Source organism: Rhinatrema bivittatum, chromosome 3 (genome assembly GCF_901001135.1).
Source record: "Rhinatrema bivittatum chromosome 3, aRhiBiv1.1, whole genome shotgun sequence".
Lineage (NCBI taxonomy): Eukaryota > Metazoa > Chordata > Amphibia > Gymnophiona > Rhinatrematidae > Rhinatrema > Rhinatrema bivittatum.
The window spans coordinates 471,119,527-471,145,117 of NC_042617.1; the positions used below are offsets into that span (position 1 = coordinate 471,119,527).

Below are 25,591 nucleotides of genomic sequence, written 5' to 3' on the forward strand. Positions count from 1 at the left end.
TGCCAATATCAAGGAGATGAGGCCATGGACATCAACCTGGTAACTCAGCCAACACCAGAGGCTAATAAATACATTGATAAGAGAGGACCTTCAAAACATAGATGATCAAAGAGTCGGAGAAAAAAGGGAATCTCAGAGGTACCCACCCTTCTGACAAGAATGGATCTGGATAATGTTTTCTTTTGCTCTCTTTGTGCCAAAAATGGACATGAGAAAGAGTACTGCCTCTATGACAAAGAAGAAAATGAAGAACCATTGGTAGGAACGGGGAAACTTAAAACTGAACAAGCATTACAGGCATGTTCCTTCTGTAAGACGGACAACCATGCTGATGAGGACTGCCAATGGCTGAAGGGCATAAAATGGGAGAGCAAGTTAGCAGAGCAGTTCAAGAGAGAATGAAACCACCTGAAGCAAGGGAGTGCCGAACCTTTTATAGACAGTGTTGATATCAAAGCGGAACAAATCCCACAGGCATGCTCCATTGTAGTGTGAAAGAGCACAGTAGAAAAGCAAGTTTGCTTATCGTAAACAGTTTTTCCAAAGATAGCAGATGAATTAGCCATTCTGTCTGGGTACGTCCTCTGTGCCACTAGATGGCGGAGCTCTCTAAGATCACCCAAAGTCTTTAGATGAGGTGTTCTCTCCTGCCTGTGCCTGTGCCTACTCGAGGCTCCTCAGTCCGTGTCAAAGCAAGACGATATGCAATGTTGGAACTGTCTGGGGATGTGGGAGGGTCAGCATGGCTAATTCTCCTGCAATCTACGGAAAACACCATTTACGGTAAGCAAACTTGCTTTTTTCCCATAGATAAGCAGCTGAATTAGCCATGCTGTCTGGGAGTCCCCAGCTGAGTTATTGAGCGTATGTTGCAACCGTCCCTTCCCGACGGCTTCACTCTGCCTACCTTTCTTTCTTTGCTCCTCCTCTTGCTGCGGATGGATGCCTGGTTACCGCAGCATCTGCCTGCTACCCTCTCTGGCGCTCCCGGACCGGCTTGGGCGGTGCCTCCCGCTATGCTCACTAGTACCTTAGGGCGCGCGCGCCGCATGGCCCTCTCTCTTATTTCCTACTTGGCGCAAACCTCAGGGGCGTCCCCCCGTGATGACGTCATGCTGCCCGGATATTTAAAACCTACAATGTTTGCTAGCCTTTGAGTTAGCAAGGGGAATTCTTACGGATGGGATTCGCTCTCCATACCCAGCTACTCTGCCTCTAATTCCATTGGACTCTTAACGCTAATGGGGTACCCACTCCTCGGGGGCCTCACTTGCTTTTCAGGTCGCTATCAGAAAACCAGAACTCGCTCCTCGAGGGCCCATATTCCCTGACTCGCTGCCTGCTCATACCTTCTCTTCTGCCTGGAAGGATTTGCTACCTTCAACACCAATGATTACTACCATCTTCACCTCAGAGCTGTTCCCTGGAACCAGGTACTTGCTCCTCGAGGGTGCTGCCTCCGTTCCAGCCCTGGTGCCATCTCCTACATGGAACTGCTGTGTGAGTACATCACCTTCAAGCCTCTCAACTCTCAGAGATCAGGTACTCGCTCCTCGAGGGCCTGCTCTCCCTATCCTGGGGGTTCTTCATACTGGGATTTGTGCATATTCCACTGTACTCATTATTCTCAGTTCCTTCCACTACAGCACTGCTACCGGAGGAGTCGCTGTTCCCCTGAGGGATACTAGCCCAGCCGGGCTACTTCTACTGCTCACCACTGCCACCTCTGGTGGATTCATCACATTGTCTAATAAAAGATCAATCTCTGTGTTTCTGTGTCCTAAAGTTGAGCCTGACCTGTGACCCCCTCATGGGAATTCCCCCCGCAGGCGTGGTCAGCTGCCACAGTGTCCAAGGGTCCATCCAAACCTCACTAATTATAACAGCATAGTAGGCATGTGGTCCTTTGTATGTCAGTTATCGCTCAATATAGAATAGGATGCGGACAGTTCTGAAGTGACTGAACTAATTAAGTGTTCTTTTCGAGAATTATTCACCCCATTTTTGCGTCATCCCACGCCTGTTTGTCTAAGCAGTAGTGGGATGCGAAGGTGTGAAGTGAAGATCATGTGGCTGCTTTGCAGATATCTAAGAGAGACACATCATGAAAATGAGCAATGGACGCAGCCATGGCACAAATTTGGTGTACTTTGGGTGAGGTAGATAATGATTCCGAATGCTTTTGGTAACAGAAACGTATGCAGTTGGTAAGCCAGGAAGATAACGTTCTCTTTGATAGGAAGACCTGACACGTTCAGATTAAATGAGAGGAAGAGTTGCGAAGGTCTTGTAGGAGATTGAGTGCGTTGTTTATAATATGCAAGAGCACGTTTACAGTCTAAGGAATGAAGACGCCGCTCGCTGTCGTTTGCGTGTGGTTTAGATGAAAGATCGGTAGTGTTATGGTTTGGTTTAAATGAAAGGTGGAAACTACCTTAGGTAGAAAGTTAGGGTGTGTACGTAGTGTAACTTTGTCGTGGTAGAATTCCAAGTAAGGAGAATAGTGAACCAATGCCTGCTGATTCTTTGTGCGGAAGTTAGGGCGATTAAGAACAGTACTTTCCAGGAAAGGTATCTAGGATGGCAGCTGTGTATTGGTTCGAAGGGTGACAGCATAGGTTGTTCCAAAACTGGGTTAACATCCCAAGGCACTAGGGGTTTCTTGATTGAAGGTCATAAATGTAGAATGCCCTTCATAAATCGGGAAACTAGAGCATGACATGCTTTAGATTCTCCATTGAGATGAGAGTGATACGCTGATATTGTGCTGAGATGAACACGTAAGGAAGCAGTGGCCAAACCTTGCACATAAAGGATGTGGAGGCAAGTCAATAGCCTTTCAGGTGGGCATGTGAGTGGATCAATGTCCATAGAGGAACACCATGCGGCATAACATTTCCACTTACGTTGATAGTTCAGACGGGTGGATAGTTTCCTTGATGCCATTTAAATATCTTGTAGTTGTGGAGATATGTTTAGGTTTTGGAACGTGAGCCATTCAATCTCCATGCAGTGAGATTCAAGGATGCGTGGAGTGGATGGAGAAGTGAACCCTTTTGCTGGGTGAGAAGAGTGAGGGCATTCCCCAGAGGAATTGGTCTGCAGATTGATAGTTGGATTAGGTAAGAGTCCCATGGTTGATGATGCCATGCTGGCGCAATCAGAATTAGGTCCGCTTTGTCCTCGATGCACCTCTGTATTGTGCGAGAGATCAGGGGAATTAGTGGAAATGCGTACAGCAGATGTTGAGACCAATCCAGTAGGAATGCGTCTTGTATCAGTCGGTGAACACTGGGGTAAACTGAGCAAAAGAGGAGAACCTTTCCGTTGCATTCTGTTGCAAAAAGATCTATTTGGAGAAGATCCCAAATTGAAAATATCCGGTCAGCCACGCATTGGTCTAGTTCCCATTCATGTGGGTGAAAAATTCTGCTCAATTTGTCCGCTTTGGAATTGTTGAATCCCGGAATATATGTGGCTTGTAGGGAGATTCCCCTGCTGTGAGACCAGTCCAGGATCTCTACCATTTCTTTGCAGAGGTTCCATGAACCGGAACCTCTTTGCTTGTTTTCGTAAAACATTGCCAATTGGTTATCGGTATGGATCATGATATCATGTTGCCATAGCTTGCGTTCGAAAGCTCGAAGAGCATATTTGATGGCTCATAGTTCCAGGAGATTGATGTGGTAAGTGCGTTCCTGGAACAATCACAATCCTTGAGTTTGTAAGTTGGCAATATGGGCTCCCCATCCTGTGGGGGAAGGCATCTGTGGTAAGAATCAACTGATGCCGAGGAGGCCTTAGTGGTGAGCCTTCTGTCAATGCTGGTGGGCGAATCCACCAGTTAAGGTCCGATTTCATGCTGTTGGTTAGTCTCACTTGGGTGGACAAAGGGCTTCGGAATTGAGACCATTGGTGTTTTAAACCCCATTGATGTGAAGTCTTGTGTTCATGACTATATATGTACATGCTGCCATATGACCCAGGACAGTCAAGATTTGGCAGGCAGAGGTAGTCACAAGATTTATTAGATGTTGGGCTAGAGAAGTAAGCGCTAATGCCTGGGGCTGAGGCAAGAAAGCTTTGTCCTGAATGGTGTTTATGGATGCCTCTATGAAGTCCAAGGTCTGGGTAGGCTGAAGATGAGATTTTTCATAATTTATCAGAAGACCCAGATTGTCTAGGCAATTGATTGTTTGAATTAAACTGTTTTGGAGGAGACAGGGAGTTGGGGCAAATAGTAGCCAATCGTCCAGATAAGGAAATATTTGAATCCCCTGACGACGGAGGTGTGCCACCACCATTTCGTAAATACCCTGGGAGCAGATGAGAGACCGAAGGGAAGGACTTTGTATTGAAAATGTCTTTTTCCTATCTGAAAGCATAGGTAATTCCAAGATTTGGGATGCATTGGGATATAAGCATACACATCCTTTAAATCTATGGAGTACATCCAATCCATAGGTTGCAGGAATGGAAGAATTGATTTGAGGAGAGGTCATTTTGAATTTTTCTTTCCAAATGTGTTTGTTGAGGAAGCGTAGGTCCAGAATTGGACATAGACCTCTGGATTTCTTGGGAATGAGGAAGTATTTTGAATAAAATCCCCTCAGATGTTGGGAGGGGTGTACTTCCTGTATACAGTGTTGTTGACGTAAGTGACTGACCTCTTGAAGGAGAGTCTCCCGATGAATACTCTGAGATCTTTTAGTACTCAAATGCGGAAGACGAGGCGGGGATATAAAATTGAGGGAATACCCGTCTCTTATTATGTTCAGGACCCAGGAATCTGTTGTGATATTGCTCCATTGTGTGAAGAAGTGGGAAAGTCGACCGCCTACTATCTGGGCGTGAGTTGGTGGTGGAATCATTTCTAAAAACTCTGTTGGTTTTTAGGGGGTTGAGGGTCTGTAGTCTGGCGTGGTTGACGAGGTGCGCGTGGGCGTTGACGAGAAGCTGGTTGTTGGAAAGGCTGTTGGCGGTTTGATTGATATGGTTGGGGCCTATAGGTAGTTAAGGCCGATATTGACGTTTCTGATAAGGTTTTTTGTATGAACCGAATTGACGTTTAGATGATGACGAATCATGTTGAGTTAAGGAAAGTACAGCTACTTTCTGCTCTTTTAACTTCACCACAGTTTCTGTAAGTTTATCCCCGAATAAGTTATCGGGGCAACAAGGTAGGTTGGTCAGCTTATTGTGAATGTCTTCACGTATGGGACTTGCACATAACCATGCCAGTCTCCTGGCTGCTATAGCATTAGCTGTTGTTTTTGCAGAGGTTTCAAACCTCTCATAAATGTAACGTACCAGATGCCAAAACCCCTCTTCCATATCATGGAATTCAGATGGAATTGTATTATCTGCCGAGCTTTGTTGTAGCAAAGGTTTTAAGGACTGAAGGCATTCAAAAAGATACTGAGCTACATAAAATTGATGGTTCTGTATCTTAGCATTAAGGATTCCTGATTGGTATGCTTTCCGTGCAAAGTCATCCAGATTTTTGTTGTCTTTGCCAGGCGGATTATTTGAATGTAAGCGAGATTTGTGTGTTTTTGCATGGCTGATTCAACCATGACAGACTCGTGCGGTAACTGTACGTTGGTGTAAAAAGGGGAATCTTGCATCCTATATTTCAAATCCGTCTTTCTTGAAGTTGGAGTCGTGGAATTTGGAGAATCCCACGTCTTTTCCAAAAGAGATTCCAGCACTGGATGAGAAGGGAGTGCTGTAGGTTCAGCCGGTGTATCAAATATTTTTAATACACCGAACATCTCTTGCCTAGGGTCAGGAATCTTTTTCTTTTCTACTCCCAATCGGTGTCCCAATTTCTCCAAAAATTGGGAGTATGTGAGATGCTCCAGTGGTGATACTGGTTCTGGTGGCAATTCCTGTGGGTCAGACGGGTAGCCGGTTGATGACCCTGGCGATGAAGTTGGAGTAGGAGAATCTACTGGCCAAGGAGATGGTCTGCTATGCAGTGTCTTTGGTGCTGGCTCCGGTATAGTGTTGAAGGCACCTCCGTCAGTGGATCAGGGGTTGGTTGATTTTGCTGTTGAACCGATGTTAGAAATTGTGACAAGATAGAGGTAATCTGTGTCAGTTTATCAGAAGCCGAAACTGATGTGGAGGGTCTGATATTCGGTCCTTGACCTGATGGAGGCACGGCTGCCTTGAGGATGTCCTGGTTCGGTCCTTGAGGACGTCCAATATCCTCAGGTGGATAAGGGAGTTTGGAATGTAGAGGTTCCTGATATAAGGGTCTTCTACAATGTTGAGATGCTGTAGAAAGTCCTGAAAAAACCTCAGTTGAATAGGAAGAGGCCTCTGATAATTGTGGTGGAGATAAGGAATCCTCCGAGTCCACTACTAAGAGTGGGGATGGGCTCCTAGGCCTTTTATGACCTGATGTATGTTTCTTATATTGTTTTACAGGTTGTTGTGTCAGAAAATATTTTAAAATTTTGTGCTTTATTGATAATTACTTATATTTAATGTAGTCAGTAATCAATTAGCCATAAAGAGACATGTTAGCATTAATTACCCATATGCCTTTACTTCTTCTATAAGCCATGGCTTTAGTCAAAGGCCTGTGCTGGAAAAACTCCAGCCCCCTCTTCTCCCCCTTTTCAGACCTTGAGAAAGGTTGTTTTCGACTTATTGCTTATCTCTAATGAGAAAGAAGTCTGCATTTTATGGCCTTGGACATCCTTAAACATGTGGTCACTCAGGCATGAATCCTGGGATGGAGGAGAGTGTATAAGTTCTTCTCTCAGAACTAGAAAGGATTGTTTTTTGCCTGGCACACCTTGGCATTAAATAAAAGACCGAAAATGGGCACTTCTTTAAACAGGGTAAGAAAAACTCCTATATTCCATATTCTGATATGGATAATATTGTTTGAACCTTATTCAAGGTTTTTAGAACTGAAGTTCTTCAAAGGCTAAAAAAGATAGATGTATTGATAGAAATAATACAGTTACTTTTGCTCAAAGAACTTTTATGGTATAAAACTAGAAGCAGACACAGAAAGAAAAGAGTGTGACTTTGGATTTTTCCTTGCACGTGACTATAGAGAGACAAAAGCGGGCTTCTTCAGATATCTGGTAAAGATATAATCATTTATTCAAGTATATGAGAACCTTTAAATTGCTATTATTTCTAGATTGGCAGATGTATTAGAAATGCATTGATTAATTCATTGAAAAGATGACACTGATTGATATTTACCTGATTTTAATATTTTCAGTTACCCTATTAATGGTTGTCACATTGATTGTAGGATATACTCTGGTAAAGTTAAGATTTGAACATAAAAATGTTTCTTAGTCATTTAGAGATTTTTATTGATACCTTTCTTTATCTGAAATAAAGAAAATATTTTTTACTACAAACTGACTGGTTTATTTTAAATGCATGCTGTGCTGCATGAATTATTGGTGAATAAAGTTCTGTGGTAGAACAGAACACATATCTCTGAAATTAAACAATAAACTGTTTGTCTATAGGCAAGAAGGGTAAAAGGGAGGATTTAAGTAAGGGGTTTTCATCCAAGCAGGATTCCCTGGTAATAGTTTTAATTCTGCTAGTGGTAGAAACCTCTATATTTCCATTCAAATCTTTTTACAGCTGAGGTGTAGATACGCTGCTGCGTCGATTTTCCTCAGGTGCTTCGAGGTGTTGACGCTCTTCAGATGTTTCGGTGTGCCAGTGCGTTGACACTGCTCCTCTGCATCGACGCTGCCCCGATGCGTTGGTGCATCGACGCTACCCCGATGAGTCGGTGCATCGACGTTGCTCCAATGCGTCAGTATGTTGATCTTTCCCCAAGGCATCGGGGTGCCACTGAGTCGGCCTATCTATAGGTCTCGACGCATCCGACGCAAGCTGTGTCAGTGGCGCATCCCCAGCAGCTTGCATCGAAGGATTTTTAGTTTTCTTTAACTGCTTGTGGCCTGGAGGATCAGCAGAGGTGGACCTCCGATGGGCATGGATCTTAGGGGTAGACTGCGGTCCCGGAGCTGACCTGGCTGAAGCGTCAGAGGGGGCATACGAGCCCGTTGCCTCCTCTCTGAGCTAGGCAATCCACGCTGCTCTCTGGCGCTGTGCCTTTGGGGACATCTGTCCACAATCAGTACAGTTTGCCTGATCATATTTTGGACCAAGGCAAAAGTAACAAAATTGATGTCTGTCGGTTACAGACATTATTTTGCCACAGTCACAGAATTTAAAACCTGGATTAAGCATGATGTAAGTATTCTGTGATGAAATTTGAAGTTTTGAAGAAATAATTGAAGTTTTTCTCTTCACAGCAACTTTTCCTCACAAGACCTGTAGAGCTCCGTGTGCGATCAGTCGCGTGGAAAAAACCAGACTGAGGAGCCTCAAGTAGGCACAGGCACAGGCAGGAGGAAACACCTCTATTAAAGACTTTGGGTGATCTTAGAGAGCTCCGCCACCTAGTGGCATGGAGGACTTACCCAGACAGCATGGCTAATTCAGCTGCTTATCTATGGGAAAAAGAAATGTCCTCAATGGGAGAATGAAGAGTGGGAGAAAGAATGGGCAAATACTTTTGCAAAAATGCAAAGCTGTAACTTGGTAGATGACTATGTGGGGAACTTTCAGAATTTGTGATTTCAGTGGAGCTGGATAAGGTGCTCACCCAGGCCCTAGTGGATTCAGGTTGCGGAAAGACCCTTATACATAAAGACTTAACTCAGAGAGGATGGATTAATTACAAGAGGAAGGTGACAATCATTTGCGTACATGGTGACCAGCAGTAGTACCCAACTAGTGGCAGGGCAAAACCATTATGGATATGGGAATATTTCCTGAGCCCCTATATCTGGTGGTTTTTATGGAACAATTATCCCCAGTTTAAAACCTGTGGGGTCAGCTTACTGACAATCGAGGTCAGCAAGAACCCGAAAGCATTGTTGCCAAAGGGAACTGAAGTATTCCAGGTACCTGGAAAACAAAGTAAAGGAACTAAATGGGATGGAGAAGGGAAATCTTAGACAGGTTAAATAGCCCCAGCCTAGGGCTCAGAAGGAAGAGTAAGGGAAAGTGCTCAAACTAAGAAGTTTGAGAAAGGAGGAGGGTATGTGAAGGAGTATAATGGAGAAAACCCCAAAACACCTTAAAGGAATGGATCTAGAGATCTGGTCCAGTCCTCCTTAACACCTAAGATTGCAGGGAATCTTGATCTGGGCGGAGGTCCCTGGGTAGGTGTATAACTAACCAGGCCCAGGAGGGATCAGGAGACCCAGGTGAGAGAAGAAAACCTAGAGAAAAAGAATACTGATGAATTGTAAACTGAAAATTACATTTGTGTTGTTAAATTGTGAAGACTAGCAGAGTGTCTTTTGTTTGTTTTGTCGTCACTAATAAAGAAGTTTATGCAAGATTTCTGCCAGAGTCCAGCCTGAATCTGTCCTCTGGCTACCCTAAGACTGCACACAGTGCCATAATACCGTTCTGACTATCAGTGGAATCAACGGAAAAGCATACATGAGGTCTGCATCGCAATTCAGCAGAAAGCATCCTGAGTGCATCTGAGTTTGCTGGGAAAAATTAAGCAAAATCTTTCCATTTTTCTGTTTTTTTTCAACACAAAGAGGTTGATTGCTGCAAGTCCCCCACAAACTGAGAAGTCTGTCAGCAGTCAATTGTTGCAGTGCCCGTTCGTGTGGTCAAAATACTCTGCTGAGATGATCTGTTAACATGTTGGAGATCCCTGGGAAATGAGATCAGGCATATCCAGGCAGAGGCCTTGTTCCAGTAACTTTGATGGTGAGACTGCTCACATTATTGGAAAGGGTAGGTAAATCATATCCCCTTCTGTCCTGAGACGGTTCTCATAGATACGGAAGTAATCAGTGCATTGGTAAATAACTGTGTCAGGAACACTGAGGCCCAATGTGTCGACAATGGAGTAATGTGCTCCAGTGCTCAAGGCATCAATAGCGTCGAGGCTTGATGCAATTTGTACTACGAGCCTCAATGCATTGAGCACGTCAAGGTCTTGTTTTTCGATGGTGATGAAGACTTTTGCCTTGATGGTGCTGAGGTCTTATGCGTCGACACCACAGGCGTTTGATGCATTCACAGCACCAGTGTTTTATGTATCAATGTCACCAATGCACCATGTGTTGATGGCGCCAAAGTTGTATGTAGACATCACCAGGATCCAATGTACTAGAGAATGATGCATCAGCTGCATGACAGTGCTGAGAGGCAATGCTTTTCGGCATCAATTGCACTGGCAGCTCCGCAAAGTGGTGCTTTTTTCCTAAAACGCTCCCTGCACCACTCTGTTTGCTCAACCCCACAGGATTAGGCCTATTTTGCTGACCGGGGAGACATTTTCAACACCTGGGGAGCCAGAAGAGGCTCTGCTCTGGAAAGAGGACTGACTGCAACTCTTGAGAGACTTACGCAGCTCCTCCATGTTCCAGCCCTGAATTTTTGGTAGTGCAGGGACATCTGGCCGCAATGATAACAATTTGCCTGGTTATGGTTCGGATCCAGGTAATGGTAACAGATATTGTGTCCGTCTGTAATGGATATTTTCATACAGCATATGCAGTCTTGAAGTCACTCATGGTGGGCTTGTTGGGCCTGAACATCCTGTAAAAAAAAGAAAAATCTCTTCTTCCTTTTTTTTTCTTTAATAGCAGTGAAAAGTGCTGTTTGGGGGACTGCTGAGGCAGTGAGGCAACTAGAACGTGGAAAGTTTTAAAAGGTAAGAATATTACTGAAGAAAAAATATGGGGTAAACATCTGTGTTGATGCTCAGACAAAAAAGGACTGAGGGGGCTCATATGGCATTCCCTGTGCAGGAATTTCCACACATGCTCAGTACAGCAAAAGCTGATGGGCGCCATTGGATGACATCACCTCATATGTCATGGGTAATTCAGCCCTGTTTGTTGATGGAGAATTAGCAGGCATAAATGCACAAGGTCAGTTTTTCTGGGATCATTTTCAAAAGGAAAGTACACTTTGAAAATTAATGTGTAGTCTAAGTATAAAAAGGACCCTCAGATTTTGCATAAATGTGGGCAGTTATAAAATTACCCCCTAAAGTGAAGAAGGAATAGTGTTAATATCAAAATCACTCAATAATAGCTCAGTAACCTATGGCAAAGGAAGAGAAAATGACTTGCCCATGGTCACAAAGGTAGTCAACAGAAGACCAGGATTTAAACTCCTGTCCCAAAAGTTCCTTTGGGTCCATATTCCAGTGGTCTAAATAGGATCATGGTGAAGCTCTACATGCCATTATTTTCATCCCCCTAGTCTTTGCTTACAGACAGTACTACAGAACCACACAAACAAACACACCACAGCACAGCCATTAATCTAAAGCTATTGTATGAGCAATAAAATAATTATTTTACCGTTGCACCATTTGATTCCGTGTCATTCTCCTCCTTTGAAACCAACATATAAACAATATAGACAAGAATTAAATTAATATGGACAGAAATGAGGCAAAGTTTGAGTTATTTTTGAGTCTCAATCGTAAACATAAGAAACTATGAACATCTTTGATGTTAACTAGCACACCTAATAAAATTAGCATTATTGCAATTTAAAATACTACATATGTGGGGAATACAAAGGACAAGTGTGAGATCATAAATAAAGATATAGAAAATGTGGTTTAAAAGCAAATGCTGTCCTTAATTTTAATAAAACTACTGCCAAATGATATTTTAAACAGCTGAACTAGAAAATGGAGTTTATGAGCTTCCTTCACAAAGAAAAGGTACCACAGGAAAATAAAACACCAATCTGCATCCTTTGTTTTAGTACCTTTAGTACCTGTACATTTCTGATCCTGTCACTATTGAAATGGTAAATTTTCAGAGCTTATCATCAAACATATTGTTTGATAGCTATCAATCTCAACTTTCCAAAGCTATTGATAGTTATTTGTGTGGCAAAAGGATTTCCAATATATTATAGTTTACCTTAATGCAATATGAAAATATCAAAAAAGAAATTAATGGGTAATTTTCAAAAGCATTTACACACATAAACCCCACTTTTATGCAAGTAAATGGGCTTTTGAAAATTGCACAGGGGTTGTGCATGTAAAAGTCCATGCAAAAGTGAATTTGTGCATACTTTACGCACACAAGAAAGAGGCGTTCCGGGACAGAGGTGTGAGGTGTGGTGGGGAAACCATTAACGCATGAATTGTTGATTTTCAAAAGTATGCGCGTAAATCTTCATGTAAATGTGTGCACATAGACCTGGCAGGGTTTTCATGCATAGCTGTTCATTTTCAAAGCAGACTTGTCGCATAAGTCCGCTTTGAAAATTCGGAGTAAAGTCTGCAGGTACTTTTTACCTTTAGATTTTAGCCCTGCATGAGCTACTGAAAATTACCCTATTAATGTATCATGAACATGTATTTTTCTAGTTTGCCATATTATATAGCATCTAAATTTTATATATTTCTTTTTACCTTCCACACTTTCTTAACATTGCCCCAATACAGATCTATTGACCTGTCAGCAGCTTCCTGATCTTATGCAATAGTCAGTATATCAGCAGGTACAACTTACTAATGTCCCTTCTCTCTCATCCCTTGCCTTTCCTTCTCTTTCTTAAAATGTATAATCTAAAATATGCTTATTCCTGCTCTGACTTCCCAGACTCCAAATCAATTTCTAATCTGCACTTTTCGGTGTTTGGAGTCAGCTCCTGTAACTCCTCCTTTCCACATTCATGTGGGCAGGAGGGGTGGAAAAAGGAAATGGAAGCAGAAACACATATAAGAAGGAAAGGGGATAGGAAAAGGACGGTGGAAGAGAATCAGAGCAGTAGTACTCAACCTGAAGTACATGTAACTTAAGAGGTATGTATTTGACTCTCAAGGGGTATATCACCAAAGAATATAGGCAATTTGAGACAGCTGGCAGAACTCATTCTGCCAGTTGCAAAGAGAAGAGTGAGGCCCGAGGCAGCTATCAGAGTTCATCCTATCAGCCAGCACAGCAAGGATTTTCAACACTCGTAGACTGGCTGGCTATATTAATTCCACAAGGTCCGCAATAAGTGTTGGTCTGCAAGTGTTGAAAATGGTCACTATGCCAACAAGCACAGCATACTGTTAAAACGAAAAATAAAGCAAACCTAAATCAAAGGGAAGTAAGGTCAAAGCTCTCATTTTTCTTGGAAGCAACCAGTGGATTCCATACACATGTGAGTTTTGAAGGTGAAATAAGCATTAATTTCTGTTGGAAGTAATATTAAGTTGTTACAAAGAAGCTTCTGTGATTGGGAAGACTGGTGCATCCAAGATAGAAAAAGTATTGGGAAGACTGGTGCATCCAAGATAGAAAAAATATTCCTTACTTTTGTGTTTGATAGTACTGTTACTTATTGTGTAACTTTGCTGTTTGTTCTCTCTATGGTTTGGGTCGGAGTAAGTACTATATATGCCAGGGGTACACAAAAGATATCAGTGTTTTGTTTATTTGACAGAATTTATAGCCCGCAACCTCCAAATAATTTGGGGTAGATTACAAGGTAAACATACACAATCATTAAAAACACAAAACAAAATGAAACAAACTAAAATAAATATAAATCCACTGTAGTAGAATGGGTACAATATTTGTCAAACTAACAGATGAGATAAAGATGATGTTAGCCAATCAGTGTTCACTTCCAGTCTAGGCCATACCCATGTCCATAACTCCACCCAAACCACATCCACTCCCATAGAAGGGAATGGGTGTAGCCCCATCCATGCCTGCCCCAGACTATGCCCCAAATCACACCCCAGCCCGCCCCTGCCTGCCCAAATCACACCCCATATCATCACTGGAAATGACCCCAGCCACTTTTCATGACATCACAATTAATGGCCCCTAACAGCTTCTTGATGACATCACAAGAAGTCCAACTGAACCATATCCTAACCTACCCCAAAATATGCCCCTCTACACCGATTGGACTTCCGGTGATACCATCAAAAAGTGATCAGGGGCCATTAATTATGAAATCATCAAAAGCAGCCGGGCCATTTCTGATTATATCATAGTGGCATAGTTTGAGGGCAGTTTGGGATGGGACTGCACCCAATCACTTCTATGGGAGTGAACACGGCATGGGAGGAGTTATGAGTGTGTTGTAAGTGAGGCCTAGAATGGAAGTGAACGCTGATTGGCTGACGTCATCCTTATCTCATCTTTCAATGAGTTTAACTAATAGTGTACCCATTCTGCTACTAATAAACACTTGTGTACCCCTGGTATATATATTATTTACTCTGACCCAGACCATGGACAGAACAAACAGCAAAGTTACACAAGAAATAACAGATCTGTAGAACATAAGAGCAAGAAAAATTAAGGATTATAAGAAAAATATAATCTTCTATTATGGATGCACCAGTCTTCCCAATCACAGATATGACCCTGTCATTTTTTATGATAACCGAGTTAATAGACCCTGTCCACCTTTTGATGACATCACCAGACGTCCAAACAACTGCTACCAGGGTTGTGACACAGCTAGAAACAGGAGTTTCTAACCCCAGAGTTCCTAGCTATTGCTACAGGGAGACCTATGACGTAGCAGGAAGCTGTCTCATTCTATACACAGTGACAAGGAGACTTACCCCCTTCCTTCTCTGTCTCTCTCTGATCAAGAGGTTTCAGTGAAAAATATGCATGCCTGTCAGGCATAGGGAAGATAATGTGCAGACATCTGCGCGAAGCCCCATATATGCCTGTATATGGGTTTGCACAGATGTACGTTCATATTTTATAATCTGCGTCCTTACATCTAAGTAGATTATAAAATACGCATATTATACAAAACAAATGCATGTATGTCATGCGCAAATGTTCTCGTTTAAGAGAACTCATACTCTTGTATTTGCAAACTCACAAATGAACATGTATATGTTTTTCTGTTGCTGAAACTGCACACCCAAACTTCCAGTTCTTCTGAGGCAGACTCATTCCAAGAAGGGCCACCCGGCAAAGCAGCCCAATTTCACCACCAGGGACATGTCACGGCTGGCATCTCTGGTGGTGAGAAATGAATATTTGCCTTTTCCTATCCAGGGGTCTAAAGGAATAAGCGGCAAATGAGGCCGGCATGGTGGGGTGTTTAGGTTGAATACCATCGAGAAGCTTCCTACCCACGTGAGGTAAGTAAATTGAGGGAACTAGGAAGTTGGGTGGGGTGGGGGACTGACAGTAGGAGGTGTAAGCAGAGTTGCTTACCTGTAACAGGTGTCTTCCTAGGACTGCAGGATGTCAGTCCTCACACATGGGTGATCTTGGATGGCGTCCAGCACGGAACTTTGATCTCAAGGAATCTAGAGCTTTCAGTATGTCTTACTGAGCATGTGCAGCTGTAGTCATCACCCTGCCCCCTAGGCAGAGTATTTCAGTCCATTATATAGCTAATACATAGAGAACCCAACTCCCAGGGGAGGCGGGAGGGTTTTGTGAGGACTAACATCCTGTTGTCCTAGGAGAACACCTCTTACAGGTAAGCAACTCTGCTTTCTCCTAGGACAAGCAGGATGTTAGTCCTCACACATGGGTGAATCCCTAGCTCTAGGCTGTCCGAGCAGGTCAAAGCAGGAAACCACACAGTGTTGGAGCATTACCTCCCTCCTTTGCTGAGAGGCAGCCAACCCACCAGGAGTGCAGGCTGGAGAAGTGTTGGGCTCTACAAAGAAAGCCATAGAAAGACTGAGACACAAACTCATGCATAGCAGGGATGCCTGAGGCACAGGAGAGATACCAGAGCAAGCAGAAGCAATCTCCACATCACAGAAAATAGTACAAGTAGGGTTCCTGATAAGTAAACCAAGACAAAAACAGTGGATCTAGATCCTCTTGGATACAGGAAGGACCCAAAGATATAAACAAGAGAGACTCTTGGACGAAAACCGCACAGTTTCTTCGGTGTGAAAAAACAACTGAAAAAAAAAAAACTGGGGCCTGAGAGCCCTCCAGAAAGAAACTGTCATCCACTGACATTCAAAGGATCGAATGTACCTGGAGATACTGCCCAGGTTTGGCTGGTAGGCCGAATGGGCATAAGAAACCCAAGCAACCTTGGAAGAACAAGCAGCAAACCACGGCAGGGCCTGGGACAGACACTGCGTGCCAAAGCATCAGACCTAGCTGACTGAGCAGGACAACATCAAGAGTTTCAAGGCATGAGAGACTATCCCCGAAACAGACCTGTAGCCCAAAACTCCCGAGCAGGGAGATGAGATAGGCCTGAAGCTCACTCAAGAGCACCTGTCACAACAGGTTCATTTATCCTGTCGCAGGATCGCAAGGGGAGCAGGAAGGCCCTTTGTGCAGCCTAGATAATGAGAAAAACTAAGGCAGTATTGGCTAGAGCATGGCGAAAATAAGTGGAAAAATTGTGGTATATCCTTCCCTGCAGGTATACAGAGATATATCATGAGTGCCTTAGCTTTACCTCCAATCCAATCAGAAGGAGCAAAGAACACAAGGAGGCAGACTGGTGGACTGCCAGGGCAAGCACAAGTTGCCTGATTGTCTATCAACCCCAAGCGAACAACTCACTGCCAAAACCAGCAGGTAGTAACCCCCTGAGATGGAGCCCTCAGTCTTCTTGAAACAGCGGAAACTGAGAGCGATTCCCCCAGGGGACAAGGCATCAGATACTGCTGTAATGATATTGAGGTGTTTGGTGGATTCTCAGGGGCAACAGTGATGGTATCTTCCACGGGGAGGAACCCCGTAGGGAACTGTTGCACCGGGCTAGACTCAGATGCACAAACACAGAGAATATATCTTTATTATACAGCTAGAATGGTTCACCAGAGGTGGCAGTAGAGAGTGGATTAGATAGCAACAGTCTGTGATCCTCGGCATAGGAGACCCGTCCACAATGGTGGTGTAAGGCCCCGATGCAGATATCCAATAAGGCACTGTAGGAGAGACAGACTGGCAGATGTTATAACACACTCCCTTATAGCTGAGTAGATAGAGTTCCCAATGAGCAGTAGAGAGAGGATAGATATCAAACAGTCTGTGATCCTCGGCAGAGGAGACCCGTTCCACAATGGTGGTGTAGGGCCCGATACAGATGAGCAGCGAGGAGCTGTAGATGGACAGACTGGGAGAAGTTGTACTCACCCTCTGTATCTGATAGGTAGTGTTCCAGCAGGTAGAAGAATATGTAGCAGGCACCAGGATAGACACATAGGCCCTCGAGGAGCGAGTACCTGCAATTAGGATAGGCACCTGGAAATAAGCAAAGGGCCCCCGAGGAGCAGGTACCAGGTTAGTAGAACCCCGAAGGGTGAAGGTAGCTTCCACAGACAGCAGAAGCGGCAGAGCAGCTTCAGACCGGAGCGAATCCAATCTGTTGCTAACTCAGCGAAAGTCCGCAAATGGGTAACCTTTTGAAGAGGGAAGCAGTGACGTCACTCGAGGGGGACGCCCTCGAGGTTCGCGCTAACACTGCTACAAGATGAGAGGCGTGCGCGCGCGTGCACCTTAGGAGGCCTCAGGCGGGACGCCACGCCAGAGCCACTCCGTGGAAGCCAGACGGTGTGGCAAGGAGACGCTCGGACGCCATTCTCCCGAGGCTGGTGGAGAAAGCTGAAATAGAGGTGAGGCATGTTGGACGAAGCCGTCTGAGACCGACAGATGCAATAGTGGTAGAGCAAGGGGCAAGAGGCAATAGGCATACATCAATAATGAAACTGTTTATTATAACATTAATGGCATTAGCTATGTACAAGTATTGCTAGAGTACTATACAGAAAGAGTAAAATAAAAGTATGCAACAAAAAGGCCCTACTTTAGACAAATTCCATAAGTATAGTGAAGGATCAAGGAAAGAAGAGAAAATCCATAGGGACATGTTTCTGGTTTTGTTGCTGGCCCCTATTAAAGAGCTGACCAGTTGTCTCTGTTGTAGAAGGTAAAAATGGTGCCAGTCTTACTTGTCATCTTACACACCAAAGTTGTGTAGTATGATTAGTCCCCGATTCTTCCCTTTTGTAATTAGTGCTGCAGGGCCCATAATACATCAGAATGGGGTTGTTCAAAACCCTGGACTGGCTTATCTTCCTACTGCAACTGGGTATCTTAGCTGTTTGGGATTGTCCCTGCTCTGGTCTAATTTCTGGCCAGGTGGCAGGAAACCACATACAACTGCATGAAAGGAAAAAATGTAAACATATCATTCTGTAGGTCAAGCACCAACAAAATTTAACTGTTTCCATTCCTAATTTTCTGTATAGATAGAATACCTCAAAAAGAAGGCCCGAGAGCTGTGCTGGAATGAGCGGAAGTGGCTCAACCAGTTGCATGCCTGGCGGAAGAAACATGGAGGTAAGTTCATTAAATGACCATCAGGGAGATGTCAACAAAATTTGTCTATTTCTTGCTTCCATCACAGGTCCCACTATTGCCCTACTACTACTTCCATCACAGGTCCCACTATTGCACAGCGAGACTCATTGCAAACTCTCGTAAATACGACCACATCACCCCTATACTCAGAGACCTACACTGGCTCCCCATAGCCTCTCGTATTATCTACAAAACACTCACCATAATGCATAAAGCAATTTACACCCACAACTCCAACTGGCTAGACCTACCCTTCACAACCACCCAGTCCAATCGACCGACTAGAACGACCAATAAAGGCACCCTAGTTGTGCCCTCCCTTAAAGCAGCCCATCTCACCTCTACACGTGATCGTGCTCTTTCCATAGCAGATCCCACTCACTGGAACACACTGCCGCCTGACCTACGCCTTGAACCATGTATGAACAACTTCAAAAAGAAATTGAAAACATGGTTGTTCAAACATGCCTACCCAGAATAAAAACTCACACCTCCTCCAATAAAAAATAGACCACATTGCGTCTGTTCCATCTTCCTCATACTGAGGAACCATATGTTGTTATCCTCTCTCCTCGTTCACACCGAGGAACCATGTTAATGTTAATGTTACTGTTATTTCTCGTCTATCCTATTTAATTATTTACCCTCCTCCCAGTTTCTAATTCCCTGTTAAAATGTAACTTCCATACTTTACCAGTTTTGATGTAAACCGGCATGATGTCCACAACTAATGCCGGTATATAAAAATGTTTAAATAAATAAATAAATAAATTTCTATAGCACTACACGACGTACGCAGCATTGTACAAACATACAAAAAGTCAGTCCCTGCTCAATAGAGCTTACAATCTAATAAGACAAACATACAGGACAAGAGACTTGAGGTATTTCATAAAGCAAGACAATGGTTAAAAAGAAAAGAAAATTAGTTAACAAGACTAAAAGCAATCAGGCATAAGATTTAAAAGTGGTTTCTATAATATGGGTCTTTAGATGGAATTTAAACATGGCAAGAGAGGAAGCATGATGCACCAGTTCAAGAAGACTATTCCAAGCTCATGGCGCAGCCAGGTGGAAAGCACGGAGTAGGGAATTTGCAGTAGAGGAGAAGGGCACAGGTAGGAGTGACTGTCCAATGATTGGAGTACACGAAGAGGGGTGCAGAGAGAGACAAGCCACAGTCTCTGCCTAGAGCTGCAAGAAAACTTTACACACATTTATTTTAGCTTTCCCTATTTCCTGTGTCACACACAGCAATGTTGTGAAACATTACTTATAGTGAACTCACAAGCCTAGTTTGAAATAAAGCAGGTGTTAGAACCTACTCTTAAAAGTTTTACCAGGGAAAGTCAATGCCTCTCATTCAACAATAACCTATATGCTTGGTGCTGCATCCTAGCCCTTAATGGCTTGCTATCTATCTAGACCAAACCCTAACATTAACTATCCACACAGTTAGCCAACTTCTGAGCCCCTATTACTAGCCAGGCACCATGTAGTAAAAGACTGGGTTATAGAAGCTTCCACATCTAGGGGACGCCTCTGCCCATGGTAGTAGGTCCAAAGCTGCCACCATGGACCCTAGTACCTGCAGGTAATACTATACCCTCAGTCTCTTTAACTTCAATAAGATCCATTTCTACAAAGACATAGTAGCAATCGTCTCCAATATCATGAAGACCCTTCCTTCCTGAGTACAGAAACATGTTTCCAGGTACTCTAAGGACTGAATCGAAACTAGACTGCTCTTAGCAAAACTTATCACCCAACCAGATCCTGCAGGAGCTGAATTACCCTGGTAGTCGAGCTTTTTCACTTCTCTGATGCCTTTTTCTAAATCAGCTAGTCATCTCGATATGGGTGAATCAACACATCTTTCCTTGCATAAAGTAGCTTATGCTATCACCATAACCTTGAAAAATGTCCTTGGTGCAGGAGCTAACTCAAATGGAAGTGCCCAAACCTGAAAGTGCCTCCCAGAACCGCAAATCTGAGATATCTCTGATGGGCCTGTTGAATTGGGATATGTAGATACACCTCCTAAAGATCTAGGAATGTTAGATACTCTTCTCTTCTCACTGCTACTATAACTTACCAGCATATTCATTTGGTAATGAGGAACCCGAAGGGCCTCATTTACTTCCTTGAGATCCAGTATATTGATCTGAAGATGCCCTCCTTTTTGGGAATCATGAAATAGATAGAAAACCTTAAGAACATAAGAAAATGCCATACCGGGTCAGACCAAGGGTCCATCAAGCCCAGCATCCTGTTTCCAACAGTGGCCAATCCAGGCCATAAGAACCTGGCAAGTACCCAAAAACTAAGTCTATTCCATGTTACCATTGCTAATAGCAGTGGCTATTCTCTAAGTGAACTTAATAGCAGGTAATGGACTTCTCCTCCAAGCTTTTGAAAAGATTCTTAGGAGGTATTAATCTTGTCTTGGGAAAATTCAGAAACCTTAAATTAGGCCTTTTCAACTCATTTTCAAATGACTCCATTTTGTTTGAATGTAAATTCTCTGATTTAATTAAGTTAATCTGAACCTCTTTAACATTTTTTATTTCAGACTCCATTTCCTTCATAGTTTTTTCCATGCATATTATTTTGTCGTCAAGACTCCAAACTTTACTGACATTTTCTTTTAACAGTATAGTCAATGTATTAATAGATTTGTCCATAGATAATAACACTTTCCAGATCTCTTCTAAAGTAATTTTTACCAGTGTAACCAATGCTGTTTTATACATTTCACAGGTATCCAATACTTTCACTCCTATCTCCAGGAAGTCTCTCCAGTCTTGTCTGCATTTCCTTCTCGCTGAACCTCCTCCCTCCAGCCCGTGGAGCCCTGAAACGGACTCTCCGAAATGACCAGCTTTCCACTGTCAATTCTCGGGGCAACATAGGTCATTGGGGTAGTTTGTCTTCCTAGCGCTTCCTCCGTTCTTTTGGGAACTCCAAACGGCGGACTGGGAGTTCTAGGTACTTTGGGGCTGAGGGATGTTTCCTCTGCCAAGGCGGTCAGTGTCTGCTCCTCATCAACAGCGGCTCCTCCTTCCAGTTTCATATTAGTGGGCCTCACAAACGCTTCTTCAATCCGCAGTTGCCTTCCATCAGAAATTGGAGTAGAGGTAATATTTTCACGGACTTTTGCCTTTCTCTTTGTATGTGGCATTATAATGCAATAAGATTTTCCCAAGAGAACAAAGAAAATAAAGAGAAAGCTTAAGTCTGAAATTCAACCACGGAGCCGAAGTGCTTGTGTGGGCTTATGTAGCGGCATGCATGAGGGGTTTTTTTTATTTTCAAAGATATTTTTTTTTAAAGTTCAGATAGGAGATTGAGGGGGTAGAGGGACATGAGAGAGTTCAGGGAGAAAGAGGGAGATACTGGGCAGAATAAGGGAGAAGGACCTGCTGTACAGAGCATAGAATGATATAGAGAGACCCTGGACTTCTAGTCACTTGCTTCCCCCTCCCCTCCTCCTGAGCCTCTGGCACTGTTACTCTGTCTCTCCCACACTTTGTCCTTAACACACTTCCCTGCCCCCCCTCCCACACCCAGACATACAAGAAAACCTAAGGGAGGACACTGATGTTGGGGGGGGGGGGTGTCAAAGAAGCACAAGTGATGGGGCAGGATAGAGAAGAGAGAATGAGGAAGATAGGGTGGGGGAGGGAGGAGATAAAGAGAAACTTGTGTGGTCAGGATAGGGGGATTGAAAGAGAGCTAGTCTGATAGGACCAGAGTATGCAGATGGAGAGAGAGCGAGACTCATGGGGATGAGGTTAAGAGCTGATCCTTTCTTTGGGGGTGAGAGAGGGAGGCTAAAAGTCCTCATCCCCTCACTCCTCAAAGGCCCCATTCCTCTCTTGGAACTGGAACAACTGCTGTCAATTTTATAAGATGATCAAAGATGGTTCTTACTGCTTCCTTTTCTCTGGAGAATGACATGAGGAAATAGGGCATTCAAACCCCCTCCCCCATTTACCAAGAGGGCAGTGAATAAACAGAATAGCCTCTTTATGGAGGTGATGGTGACAAGGATGGTATCTGAATTTAAGAAGGCTTGGAATAAACACAGAGGAACTGGTAGAGATTGTAAACCTGAATAATTAGTGTGAATGGCCAAACTAGATAGGCCATATTTTTTTTTCTACCATCATGTTTCTATCATGAAGGCATCTGCCACCTGGTGAGAAAAAACTCTTAAGGTATAACATCTCTTATAGACGAAAAACCAATTAAACTATAATGATCTGGCACCATCCTCTGTAAAACTGGGATAGCATTCTTCCCAATCTGCCACCATAGAGAGTGAACCCCTTTAATTTGATTGGGAAGCTTTATGATTTGCCGTGCTACCCACGCCCTGTTCCTAGGCCCCCTCCTTCCTCCTCGAAAGAACTGAAACTTTCCACCAAACTGCCCTCTCTGGAAGGATGCCCACTTTCTCAGCCAATAGTTTCTTGCCTCCCTGAATTTTGAAATATCCCTCTGGAACCCTTTAGGCCTATTTTCCTGACAGCTTATGAGACTCTGCCTCATCCAAGTGCTTTATCAGTTTGTCCAGGTCTTCTCCAAAGAAGTTTTCCATGAAAAGATAATTTACTAAACCTCGCCTTGGAGGGCAGATTCACAGACCAATTATGAAACCATAACAAACATCTGGCCACCAACACCTCCAGCTGAAGTCTGAATAAGTTCATAGAAGGAATATGCTATGAAGCAAATACGAATTTCCAGCCTCTCTCCCTCCTTAGAATTCATCCTCTCGTCCATGCTCCCCAACGGGGAGTGCCAGCATGCCCTGGACATATAGCTAATTCAGACCTGCAATGAATGCAGGGTGGCAACCTCAAAGAACTATTTCAGAATGACCTCTATCCTCCTGTTCTGCGTGTCCTTTAAGGCAGCACCCTCCCCACTGGAATCATGGTCATTTTTGTAATAGCAGAAACAAAACTATCCACTTTCAGGAACTTTAGTTGTTCCATAGCATCCATGGGCAGGCGTAAAGTTGCGACATCACTCTGCTCATTCTCAACCCAGCCTTCAGAGTGTAGCACTCTGCAGTAATTAGGGCTTTCACTGTCCTATTAAAAGGAAATGCCTTTGCCAGTTTCCTCCTTGATGATTTCCCACTCTTAAGTTATGCCCAACTCTGACAAGTACAGGGTGATCACAGTGGACAATTCTTCATTCTTGGATCATCACTTTCAGCTGCAAAAATCTCCTCTTTAAGAAATTCACCGTTTGGATCACTAACCCCAATAGTGTGTCCAGCTGAAAGATCCCTCACTGAATCGGCCCCAGATATGACTGACGTCATGTCCAGATCTAACTTTGAATCCCATTGTACCTCTTAGCCCAAGTCAAAGGGCTAACATCTTTTCAGGGCGTCCCAGTATTAAACAGGCATTGATAAAGGAGATCCCTGTTTCAAGCAAAAAGCCTGAAATATAAGGAGCACAAACTCTGGATAGAGTGGAAGAGGACAGCTCTTGCAAGGAACTGATTAAATGATCCAGTCCTCCTTTATTCCAGGGGCTAAATATGCCACCCCTTGTGGGGACAGAACCAGAAGCTTGGGGATTGCCTCCCGACTCTGCTTGCTATTAAAAAAGGTAGTCGCTGTTGACCATCTCCTGTCCCGCGGTGGGAGGTACCTCAGGCACTGGGTCATGGTTCTTGGCCTTTCTGTTGCAGATGCCTTTCTCCAGGAGGGGCTCTCATGGACTGAAGCCAAGTGACCTCTCCCCACTCCTAGGCAGGCATGAAAAAGGCCTGCCACTGATGAATTCTTGTAAAGGCTACCACATGCAGAACAGTGGTTCCTCTGCTTGGCGGGGGCTGCATTACCACAAGGGACTCACTGCCAGCCATCTCAGAAGGAACTCAACCACCAAAGCCCCCCTCTGGGTTGCTGCAGAACAGGAGGGATACAGATCAAAAGAGAATTTCTCACTTCTTTTCTTTATGTCTACTTTTTTTTTCTTTTTTTTCAACACATACACTTTACTATTCCTTTACAATGGCCCCAAAAGGGCTAAACCCCAAAGAAAGACCAGTTTCCCATCTGACAGCTCCTGGTCCTTCAATCCTTAGACCTCTGCTACCTTGGGGAGGGGAAGGAGCTGGGGGGATAGGGGGAAAGGGGAAGCCAGACTCTTCTGGCTCTCAGTTCCTCCCACAAAACACAACCAAGCAAGAAAAGGCTGCCGACCCCTCTTGCTTGTTCCTCCTCGATCAGAGGGCCGTCCAAAGAAGTGGACCCCTAGGAGCAACCTAACCCCAAAAGTCCAGAATGCAGATCTTGCATCTCTACCATCTGCTGCAGACAGAGAATACTGAAGCACCGACGGTGGCACAGTACCCTATATAGCAGCGGTTCTTAACTGGTGTGCTGTGACACACCAATGTGTCGCCAAGCACCAGCTGGTGTGTTGCGGCCCCAGTTATACTTCCCTTTACATTTTTCCTGCCCTCGTGGGCCAATGGGAAGCCTCTTCCCTTCTTCCTGCCAGTGGGAGGAGGAAGCTGCTGATTGGCCAGCGGGGCAGGAAGAACGGGGGCATCTCACAGCCCGGGGGAGGGGTGGTTTCAGGAGGGCTGGGAGGAGTGGCAGCGTCCAGGCCCGTGGCAGCCACAGGGCTGGAAGTGCTGAAATTAAACAAAGAGGTGAGTCACAAAGAAAAGAGGCCAACTGCGCCAGGATTTCCTGCTTCCAAAATGGCAGGGAACCGCGATAGAGTAGGGATTCCCAAAAGCGGCAGAGAGTCGCTCCGGGGATTCCCCCCGATGCAACAGTGAGAGCGGCAAAGCCGCGATTAAAGTAAAAGTGGCACTCAGCCATGCTGATTACAGATGGGGCAATTGGAGCTCCCAGCGGCCAAAAAAGCAGGCAGATGGGGGGCCGCGGGAGCCTAGGGATATCCCAATAGCCAGAAGAAAGGCTTGAGTGCTATGGCATATTTTTCTAAAATAAATGTTTGCTGCTTCAGTGCGGCTGAGAAGACAGCGGCAGCACTGGGAAATCTGCCACTGCGAAATTAAACGGGAACACGGCATTGGGGCTCTAAGCAAAGTGTGTGTGTGACAGACAGAGACTGGGCAGGGAGGTGACTAGGGTGTATGTGAGAGACAGAGACTGGGCAGGGAGGTGACTGGGGCGTGTGTGAGACAGATACTGGGCA

General features: G+C 44.3%; 1 protein-coding gene across 2 annotated transcripts in view; it reads right to left on the bottom strand.

The window, feature by feature from the left end:
* The window catches only part of WDR35 (WD repeat domain 35), a 333,796-nt gene that overhangs the window by 205,799 nt on the left and 102,406 nt on the right, over positions 1–25,591 (bottom strand). Inside the window, exon 11 of one of the 2 annotated variants that reach the window (XM_029595967.1) lies at positions 11,406–11,438. The exons of the other annotated variant lie outside the window; for it this stretch is intronic. Within the exon in view, the coding sequence (XP_029451827.1) occupies positions 11,406–11,438 (33 nt within the window). The remainder of the gene's footprint in view (positions 1–11,405; positions 11,439–25,591) is intronic. 2 annotated transcript variants of the gene reach the window in all.